The sequence below is a fragment of the Silene latifolia genome, chromosome X, assembly GCF_048544455.1.
Source record: "Silene latifolia isolate original U9 population chromosome X, ASM4854445v1, whole genome shotgun sequence".
NCBI lineage: Eukaryota > Viridiplantae > Streptophyta > Magnoliopsida > Caryophyllales > Caryophyllaceae > Silene > Silene latifolia.
Window position 1 is genome coordinate 102,138,577 of NC_133537.1, and position 11,552 is coordinate 102,150,128.

At 40.1% G+C, this 11,552-nt stretch overlaps 2 protein-coding genes across 2 annotated transcripts; both read left to right on the forward strand.

Moving 5' to 3' along the window:
- Window positions 1-8,795: 8,795 nt before the first annotated feature.
- Window positions 8,796-9,768, forward strand: LOC141617977 (uncharacterized). The gene is made up of 3 exons (XM_074435105.1): window positions 8,796-8,921; window positions 9,084-9,425; window positions 9,487-9,768. The coding sequence occupies exons 1-3, from the start codon at window positions 8,796-8,798 to the stop codon at window positions 9,766-9,768; spliced, it is 750 nt and encodes a 249-aa protein (XP_074291206.1).
- Window positions 9,769-9,819: 51 nt separating this feature from the next.
- Window positions 9,820-10,939, forward strand: LOC141617978 (uncharacterized). Its single transcript, XM_074435106.1, has 2 exons — window positions 9,820-9,892; window positions 10,440-10,939. The coding sequence occupies exons 1-2, from the start codon at window positions 9,820-9,822 to the stop codon at window positions 10,937-10,939; spliced, it is 573 nt and encodes a 190-aa protein (XP_074291207.1).
- Window positions 10,940-11,552: the final 613 nt, after the last annotated feature.

The window sequence follows — 11,552 nt, forward strand, 5'->3', positions numbered from 1 at the left end:
TAGGTTTTGGAAATAAGAACTATATTGTATTCTATATAACGTATGCTAGGTTTGGAGAATTGATATTCAGTTTTTATCAGTGTTAGATCACGAAATTTATTAGGGTTCTTTAGTTTATAAATATTTCTTTCAATAAAAGTTACATTGGCATTCGGTTTTCTGATCTTCTTCCTGCAATTCCTCTACTGGTATTCCTTTATTCGCTATTTCAGTTTTATTGCTTATTTCGTTTGTAGCTAGAATTGATAGATTAGTTTCCCGATGCCATAATTATCGTTTTATGCTAATCTTTTGTTCCGTTAATTTAAGCATGAATTCAGTAGTCTATTTCGTTAATATTGTTGTTGTTTTTATCAATATCATGAGTAGCTAAATTATTCGTGCTAGGATGTAGGGGAACTGTAGGTTAGGCGGCATTAGAATAGGGAATCCTGAATCGCGCCACGGTCGATCGACCGCCTACCCTAGTCGATCGACTGGCCTCGTGAGATATGCTTCGTTTTAATTAATTTAATTTCTATGTTTGACGAATCGAGTGCACGCGACTAGTTGAATGTCTAGGATTTGACCGACCCAATAAAGATCGAAAGATAGGGAAGGGAGATAGCCTACCTAATTTAGACGACTAGATTAACGAGATCGAAAGATAAGTTAGTTTAGACCTTTTAGTCACTTTTCAGAACGAAAGTTAGTATTAGTGATATTAGGGACCTGTAGCGAGATCGAAAGATGCTACTTGTGAGAGTGGACCGAGAGGACCTCTTATTTTCCCGTCTCACGTGTTTGATTTAGACCTACCTAGTATCTTTGCCGAAACTATAGTGAACCGACCATCTTAGCACCCTTTTAATTCTTGATTTCATCTACTGTTTAGTTTGTTTTACTTTTATTGCCTTAGCTATAGATCACTCAAATCAATCAACCCCCACATACTGTTACCTTAGACTGAAATTAGACAACTAATAATTACATCTGCCTCTCTGTGGTTCGACCCTGTTACCACTAGCTTATGTTAGTTTTAATAGGTTTTATAAATTTTATTTTTGGTACTCACAACGACGGGTATCAATCATCATATGCAGCATCCCCATCAGTTAACTTGACTTTCACTGTACCTTGACCGACGGAATCTCCAATATCCACTCTGTTTGTACCTGCAGCAAGGAAAACAACAGAATGGTCCTCCCTATTGCTCTCAGTCTGAGGCGGAGGTGTCACTATAGCAGCGTAAAATTCAATATCATCAGCTGGAGAATCTGTGTCTGGGTCTATAGAGGGTAGGGCATTGCAAGATTGAACTTGCATTGGGGCCCTACGAGCTTTGGACTGATAAAAGGTCAGCTCCTCATCACCTTCCTGGAACGTAAGGGTCTTTCCCCCGACATCGATTACCGCACGAGCATTAAATAAAAATGGTCGTCCTAATATAATAGGAGTGTAATAATCTTCGGGTATGTCTAAGACCACAAAATCAACGGGAATAAAGAATCTCCCGATCGTCATAGGTATGTCCTCTAAGATGCCTAGTGGCCGTGATATAGTACGGTCGGCCATCTGAACAGTCATGTTAGTACAGTGAAATTTTGTCAAACCAAGTCTCTTAGCGAGAGACAATGGTAAGACACTTACGCTAGCTCCTAAGTCACATAGCGCATTATCTATTAAGTGGGTCCCTATATGGCATGGAATCGAAAAGCTACCCGGGTCAGATTGTTTAGGTGGTGTCTTATTCTGAACTAAGGCGGACCCTATTTCAGTCAAAGCTACCGTTTCATGATCAGTAATATGCCTCTTACGCGTTAATATTTCTTTAATAAACTTCATGTAAGAGGGTACCTGGGTAAACAGTTCAGCGAAAGGAACGTTGACATGAAGGCTCTTCAAGATATCTGCAAATTTTCCGAACTGTTGTTCGGCCTTCTTATTCTGTAATCGCCTCGGAAAAGGAACCGTGATAAGAATTTCCAAGCCCTTATTTCTTTCTGCCAAAGTCTCAACATGATCTTCATCATTTTTGCTCGATCGGCCCTTTTTTCCTCTCGATCGAGTCCTTTCATCAGCAATATCCTTCGATCGAGGACTTTCCTCCACTCGGTCGAAGTCTTCATTTTCTGCACTACTCGACCGAACAACAAATTCACTCGATCGAGTAATTTCTTCAGCATTTCCTCTCGATCGACCACCTGAAATGAGTCGATCAAGGATTTTCTTCGGTTTCAGCATAGTTTTGTCCAATGATGACTGTTCACACTCAACAATAGTAGTTTTCGTGTCTGATTTGTCTTCACCAGTCGACAATTTAGGTCCTTCGTAAGAAAGACCGCTCAAGTTTATCAGATTCACCATCTCATGTTGGTTCTTATTAGGTTGAGATGGTAAATGGTCCGGCTTCTTTGAAGATTGATTAGTGGCGAGTTGAGCGATTTGAGACTCAAGTGACTTTATAAACGCATCTTTTTGTTGGTCACTCTTCTGCAACTGGATTGTCAACGACTGGATCATTGACTTCAACTCTGCCATTTCCATTCCTTTTTTCCTTCCCAAAACCCGCGACAACCTAACCCTTCTAACCTGTTTAGCCCGAGCCCAACCAACACCAAACACCACCCAAACTATCACCATAGCCCAGCCAACACCACACCCAACACATGACCCATGACCCAAAACATCAACCTGACCAATACCCATGCCCAGATCCAACCAAACCCGCACCCACCAACCCGTGCCCACACCCTGTTTTGCCGCGTCCAAAATAGAGAGCCCCCAAGCTCTTTTCGAAGCCCCTATTCAACCCTAATCCATTTCCTATATTCCCTTGCTTGTTCCTCAAGCATAAGATATATTTTCCACCTATAACCAGCTAGCAAATCCTACCAAAACTGAAACCCAATCTCTCAAACTCTATCCTTTCCAAAAACCGAATATTCAATTCCAAAACCCCATATTTTTTCAAATTCTCGAATCCTTCCATATAAAAACTCCCTACCAGCTAATAAACCGAACCCTAGCATTCATTCCTCTTCATACATAAGAAAAACCTCAAAAAACAAAAAGGGAGGACGAAAATGGGAGAGAAAACCACATTGTTTTGAGAGCTCAAAACCCTAAGCATATGACCATCAAACCTCACGTAAAAAGCATACTAGAACTCCTCTCATACCCAGAAACAAAGTACAAAGTTCATACAAAGGATTAGACAAGCATTAGAGCATCGATTTGCTCTTTTGTTTGTGTTTTCCCGCGTGTTGGACAACTACTGTTCTCATCCATTTTTTTATATTTTAAATCCATTTCTTCTTCTGTTTCTTGCTAAATTTTGAATCTTTGTTCTTTAATAATTTCAGAACATCTTTCAGATTTAGATTTGAGTAAGAAACGAAGTCACAATCTTCGTTTGAAAATCGTTGTACGAAGTGCAACCAAATCGCGTTTTTTAAACTCGTGTGGACATCACCTGTTTTCGTTTGTATTTAATCAACTCAAATTGCTTTTTGCTTCTAGTTTTTGCTAAAGTTAAAATATTTGGAACTCAAGGATTCGAGAACATCTTTCGGAACGAATTTTGGTTAAGAAACGAAGTCACAATCGTCAGTTTAAGATCGTCGCACGAAGTGCATCTTTTAAAAAGAAATTGTCTACTTTTTTCGAATTCGTTTTCAAATCAACTTGTTTTTACAATCGTTGAAGACGCGCCTTCATCGCAAAGCTTGCATACGGGATCCCGAGTGGTGTCCAAGTCTACATGTACGTTGAGGGTGCACAAAATCCCGTCTCTTTCCCTTCCTTTTGCTCGTGTGGTACACGGCCTAAGGGCCTTTTTATCGTCTTTTAATTATAGTCTCATGTTTTTTAATATGTTACATAATTATGGTGTTAATGTTGGGTTAATTGCTGTTTAGAATAGATAGTATATTAATTGCATGCTTGTTTTTCAATCTATGACGATATCATGTTTAGTTAGAATAATTAACATGCATGTTTAATGAATTATTTGTTAATTGTATGACGATAACATGTTTTAAATCAATTAAAATGAAATTTTAATTAGCTTAATTCGTTCTCACATGTTTAATGTTTTAATTACGAAGTAATTACCTTGTTTCACATGTTTAATGTTTTGGTTTAATTTTAATTATGAAGCAATTAGATTAAATCGCATGTTTTAATTGATTTATGATGCATGTATGTTATTTGTATCGTTATCAATTGCTAAATCTCAAACTTGACCAATTAATATGTAAAATGCATGTTAAATGAATTAGACATTCATAGGTCATACAAAACTCGACATAGGAATTTAAATGAGTTTCTTTAAAGAATTTAATGAATTCATCTTTTCTTATGACGATTTCTCGCTAGTTGAATTGCGCATGCTTAGCATCCGATTCATTGCACTCGATGACTAGAATAGTCAACTTTGACCATCCCTTTTAGGCCGCGTGATGCCTCGGCCTTCGTGCCATTGTTGGTTCCTTTTTTTTTGTCTTATTCTAATTATTGCAGTTTTATTTCAATTGTTATTGTTATTCAATCGTTGTAATTATTGTAATTTTATTCAAAGAAATGTAATTTGTACTTTAAAATATGGGTCTAGTTAGTCCTTTATTTTGAGTAAAAATGGTTTTACAAAACCTTTGCTTTAGTTGGTTAAATTGAAGTATTTAATCAATTAAATCAAAGTGAGTGCGCAAAACGATGATAAGTCTAAGGACGAAGTCCATGTGAGCCGTGGCCTTGTCATTTGCATGGTTTTTGAGGCACCTAGATAGGTGTGTCGATTGTGAGTCGTATTCCATGTTTAGCAATTGTATTTAGATCGAGTTGTATCTTCAATTCAATTGTTTGCAAATCTAGTCGACAAAAATGTCTGGGTTGTAATAACTAGTTCCCCAACGGCTCCCCCATTCCCATCAAGCCATGTTTGTGAATGCTTGATAGTACAGTTCAAATCAATCTTACATGCTAAATCACTTGGACAAAGTAGATTAGATGCATTAAACTTTTAGAAACCAAGTTCACATGTTAGGATCAAAACGGTGTTTGCACTCTTACAACGAATCGTAGTCTTGTCCAATTAGCCATCGTAGTCCTTAGTAGAGGCCGTTATTGCAACGGGCGGGGGTGGGTGTTTTATTCACGAACTTTCCATCATGTACTTTCAACAACGAACTCAAATCTCATTTATGGTTCCCAAATTTCCTTAAATTTGGTGACGACTCCAAACGATTTTTAAACCCGGGGATAATCCGAATCCCCACATCCACATTTTGGCGACTCCGTTGGGGAGTTGTAACTTGAAAACGAAAATTATGGCTAATAGGATTAACATTATGATTCATTTTGCATACATGCATCACCCATTCAAGACTTTAGGAGGGCCACCTCAGCCATTGGATTGATTTTAGTGGTTAGGAGATGGCGTCCACTATGCTGATTTAAGTATCAAGATGGTACCGCCGAGATCTCTAAGTATTTTCTCTTACCATATTGCGCACTTCTGCTTATGGGAGACTTGACTTTCTTTGATAAGGTGGATCATTGGCATAGACCCCATTAGAAGACCGATCGAGACTTAAAAGAGTCTAAGTTCATGCACGACTAATATGCGAATGCTTATGTGCTACATGATCATCCTCCATGTTTTTCGAAATTTTCAACTGTTTTTGTCAAAACCATTTTTTTCGAAAACTGTCTTCAAATCAAGCATGTTTTCAAACTCGGAATGCTGTCGAAATAGATGTAGGTTTTTGACCAAAATGAGCTTTTTATAGCCGGCATGCTGCCCATTTGAAATCTCATTTTCAAATCATCCATTTATAAATTAATTCCGAAATGATTTCTCACCTTTTACGAACATAGAATATGTTTCAAGTCAAGTCTAGTCATGTCTTGGGTTCAAGTGAACCGTGTCAAGAACACAACCCTAGTTGGTTACCCAAGTCACCTCTTGGGTCCAAGTCAAGTATGTCGACCTTTTGGTCAAAGTCAAACCACCAAATGTCCCAGATTAGACCACTTAGGACGTTTTCAATGCACCCATGAGCCAAGTTGGTTCAATCATGGGTTAGCCACACTGAGTCGATGTCAAGTCCAAGTCAAGAAGTTTTCGGAGTCGAGTCGTAGTCCTAGTAAGGTCTAGACCCCTCTCCCTTGTGACCCTTTACAAGTGAGCCACTTAGCTCATTTCCTGGGTTAGGTTCTGTCTTTGAGTCAAGTCTGAGTCAAAGGTCAAGTCTGTGAGTGGAACACTCCCAATCCCGACAGTTAAGCCCAAGAACGTGACCAACCCATTTGGTGATAACACGAATGCTGTATTTATCGAAGACAATATTGGTATGACCCATCTGATCCGACCCGTATGCCGCCTGAAAGGCTTCGTTGTAGGGAAAGAATTCATTGATTGTTCAAAGTATCTCCCAAGTCTAAAGAACGAAGTTCAGATTGGGGATTTTGGCATCGACTGCACACCATACATTCTTCAGAGCGGGAATGAAATCCATGGAATTTGGGACGATAATGAAGATGATATCTACCTTACCTAAGGAGCAATTGTCCCACGAATCTGAGATGAAGTCTTGGAACCGAGAAAAGATGTCCTTAAATCCACCTTGGTTGCCAAGAATGTTCCAGATAAGGGATTTTCAAAGGAACCTACCGTAGTCAAGGCACTTAGTGAAGGGTTGACCTGAGAGGCCTCTCTCATTAAGAAGTCCCAAAAGACTAAGGCAGATGCCACTACTGGGAAGCCAATCTCCAAGCACCAAACAATGAAAGACGCCCATGACAAGCTTACTACTGCCGTGAATTTCCTAGGGATCCGAAATCCGGTCGTGAAAATCGCTGAAGAGATGAACATGGTAATGAAGGGAAGATACTCTCAATCATGGTTCTTAAGGTTGAAGCAAGAGAGAGGAAAACAGGAAGAATTTAACCTCGGACTATCTAGCATTCATCAAGTATCCTCCCAAATACATAGTCCTCCATGGCACGGACGATAACTCGCCCGCATACAAGGTAGGGTCCTCAGAAGACCCAATGGTAGGGTACATATTTCCACGTTGTGGTTGGGATGCCACAGAAATAAGCAAAGTGACCAAGGCTTGGAATCAATGGTGGTTTAGATCAGCAAGGAGAATGTCTTACTTAGAAGAGAAGATAAGGGTAGATATAGATTACTATTGCATCACAGAACAAAAGTTCTACTGCCCTTAGAAGGAGAAGTATGCACATTGGATGATGGTTCCGAGTCTGAGTCTGAGTCTGAGTCTGAGTCTGAGTCCGAGTCTGATAAGAGTCCTATGTTTGAGTCTAAGGAGTCAGGTGTCGAAGCCACCCCCTCCCAAGTCTTTCCTTTCAATGCACCCCTTTCTAATTCTGGTATTCCGGGGCCTGTACCGAATACCTCTGTTGTCTCGCCACTGACCTCTGATCAGTTGGCTCAAATGTTAGCATATTTTGCGCAATTACAAATTAATAATAAGATGAACAAGTTTGCTTAAGACTTGTTTTATTTACATTGCAATTCAATTTTTGAAAATAATTGTTTTAGTATTGATATTGAGAATGAGGCCGAAGGTGAACAGGTTAAAGAAGATGAAGAAGAGGTGGAACCACCTCCACAATTGGTTAAAGGATTAGAAGAATATGACCAAAGAAACTCGGTGATCGAAGATACCGAAACCATCAACGTGGGAACCACCTTAGAACCACAGGAGCTTAAGATAGGAACTACCTTAGATCCCACAGAATGACAAGGGTTCATCGACTTGCTATTTCAGTTAAAAGATACTTTCACATGGTCTTACAAAGATATGCCGGGAATTGATAGGGAAATTGCAGAACACAAGATTCCGATCAAACCAGGGTTCAAACCAGTGAAGCAGAAGCTACGTAGAATGCGTACGGAATGGTCTTTAAAAGTTAAAGAAGAAATTGATAAACAACTCAAAGCCGGGTTCATCAAAGTATCAGAATACTCGGATTTGGTCGCCAATGTAGTGCCAGTATCGAAAAAAGATGGAAAAGTTTGCGTGTGCGTGGACTTTCGAGACTTGAACAAAGCTAGTCCGAAGGACGACTTTCCATTACCTCACATCGACATCTTGGTTGACAATACCACAAATCATGCATTACTATCTTTCATGGATGGATATGCCGATTACAATCAGATTAAGATGGCCGAGAAAGACATGAGTAAGACAACATTCACATCACAATGGGGAACCTATTGTTACACAGTAATGCCTTTCGGATTTATAAATGCCGGGGCGACGTACCAGAGAACAGCAACGACGTTGCTACATGATATGATGCACAAGGAAGTTGAAGTTTATGTCGACGACATGATAGTCAAGTCAAAAGAACGTAGCGGCCATCTCGGAGCACTACGAAAATTCTTTCAAAGATTGCGAAAGTACAACATGAGACTGAATCCACAAAAGTGTGCTTTCAGGGTCACCTCTGGCAAACTATTGGGTCATATCGTTAGCCACCATGGCATCGAAGTAGACCCATCAAAGATCAAAGCCATTAAGGAAATGCCCCATCCCGAGACCAAGAAAGAACTCCGAGGTTTTCTAGGGAGAGTTCAATATATAAGCCGTTTCGTCGAGAAGTTGACGATGATTTGTGAGCCGATCTTTAAGAAGCTGAAGGTTGGAGAACATGTTATGTGGGATGACCAGTGTTAGGCTGCATTCAATAAAGTAAAGGAAGTACTGTCTTCTCCACCAGTTTTAAGCCCACCAGTAGCCGGGCTGCCATTATCGTTATATCTAACTGTTACGGATACGGCGATGGGGGCTATGCTTGCCCAAACGGCTGACAAAGAAGAAAGAGCTATTTACTACATCAGTAAAAAGTTTTTAGACTATGAAGTAAAGTACACCCCACTTGAAAAGACGTGTCTGGCCCTAGTCTGGGTAACGAGGAAATTAAAACATTACATGCTCAGCTACAGTGTGAGTGTCTACTCAAAAATAGATTCGATCAAGAACTTGTTTGAAAAACCAGTGCTAAATGGAAGAATGTCGAGATGGACCCTCATGTTATCAGAGTTCGATCTCAAATATGTACCTTTGAAGGTGATCAAGGGAAGGGCGGTTGCCGATTTCCTCGCCGACAATCCAATCGAAGAAACAGAAGTCATCGACACTTGGTCATTTCCCGACGAAAACGTGGTACACGTCGAGAATGACATAGGGGATTTATATTTCGATGGAGCATCGAAATATATGGGATATGGAGTAGGTATACTCCTTATTTCTCCAATATGTGAACACGTGCCCATGTCCATCAAACTGGATTTCAATGTCACAAACAACGCCGCTGAATATGAAGCATGTTTGCTTGGTTTTCGCAGTGCTCTAGACTTGGGTGTGAAGAAGTTGCTTGTTCATGGAGACTCGTCCCTTGTGATTAATCAAGTGGGCGGGTCATGGAAAATTAAGAGCCAGAGTTTAGCCCCGTATCAAACTAAAATTGAAGAATTGGAAAAAATACTTCGAAGACATTCGATATGTTCACCTTCCGAGAGAGGAAAACCAATTTGCAGATGCATTGTCCAAGTTAGCTGCTTTGATCAACATTCCTAACCACGTAAATAGTATGCCAATATGTGTCAATCGAAGATCGTCACCTGCCTATGTGAATGCAATCAATGATACCGAGGAAGGTGAAACCGAACCCTGGTACACAGCCATTTTGAAATTCAAGGAAACAGGAGAGTATCCTCAAGACCTTGACACGCGTGGAAAACGCGCCCTATGAATGTTATCCGCCCAGTTCATTAAGACCAATGATGGGCAATTGTACAAAAAGATGGCTCAAGGGGTTTTGTTGCGATGCATTGATAAACCGACAGCTGAAAAGGTTATGGAAGAAGTCCATGACGGTGAGTGCGGGATACACATGAACGCCCATATGTTAGTTCGTAAAAATATAAGACTTGGTTATTATTAGACAACGATGGAAACAAATTGTTGCAAATATGTCAGGCACTGTCACAATTGTCAGATATTCGCAAATGTACAGCTTGTGGCACCCTCTATGTTATACACCATGACATCACCCTGGCCATTTTCAACCTAGGGAATCGACATTATTGGAAAAGTACACCTATCAGGAACTGGAGGGCACTGTTTTATATTTGTTGCAATTAACTACTTCACGAAGTGGGTAGAGGCCAAGTCTTACAAAGTGCTGAAAGCAAAGCAAATAGCACAGTTCATTCAGAATGACATCATTTGCCAGTACGGGGTACCGCATGAATTCATCAGTGATCATGGAACTCATTTCCAAGCCGAGACCGAGGTTATATTTGAAAAGTATAAAATCAAACATCACAAGTCATCACCATACCGACCAAAGACGAATGGCTCGGTAGAGGCTGCTAATAAGACAGTTACAACCATTTTAAGGAAGATGTCTGAAAATTATAGAGAGTGGCCAGAGAAGATACCCTTTTGCATTATGGGGGTATAGAACTTCAATTAGATCAGCCACGGGAGCAACCCCGTATTACTTGGTATATGGAATGGAGGTGGTCCAACAAGTTGAGTTAGAAGTACCGTCCCTAAGGATCCTACTAGAAAGTCAGGTTCCTAAAGCAGATTGGGTTCAAGCCAGATATGATTCACTAGTCATGCTCGATGAGCGACGTTTGAATGCATTGCACCATGTCCAACTCTACCAGAAAAAAATAGAGAGAGCTTTCAACAAAAAGGTGAAACCAAGGGAAATCAGTGAGGGAGATCTAGTTCTCAAGTCAGTTAGAGCTTTGTTACCAATTGACCCGAGGGGTAAGTTTAAACTAAATTGGGCAGACCCTTATTTGGTAAAGAAGATTTTGTCGGGAGGTGCTGTTCGATTAACAAATTTGGATGGGAATAACTTCACATATCCTACGAATTTGGACCAGCTGAAGAAATACTATCCTTGACGACCTCATTCTCAAATGTTATGAAATAATCTTTGAATTGCAAATGTTTTTAGAATAAGTTGCGAGTTGTTTACATTGCCTGAAATATTTTAAGTGAGAACTACGGACTCGGTTTGATTCGGTTGCGAAGCAGACACGTAGGCAACTCTTAATTAAGAGTACAACCGAAACATGTAAAACAAAAATGAAAATTTTGATGCAGAAACTGGGGATTTCTAATAAATAATAAGTTTTTATTTATTCTAAATTCCGGGCGAAGCCCATTATAATATATTATTCCGGGCGAAGCCCATCACACACAACTAAAAAGGAAAGCACACAAACAGTAATAGTAATAGTAGATTTTAATGTCGAAGACTACTCTTTGCTACCCTTAGCCGGGCCGCACGCCCCATCACGATGAGACGAAGTCTCACCCATCATCACTCGGGCTATTTTCTTTGGAGGTATCATCAATTCTTCCCGAGGGCCCAGTCTGTCTTTCACACTAGGCCGATAACCGAGTCTTTCTGCAAGTGTCAACCTACTTTCGCTTCTCGGACGTAACCTTTTCCACACATCTGAAACCAAAGAGTCAGTCCTAGGAGTCGAGTTAGTCGGGCCTAGATGAAAT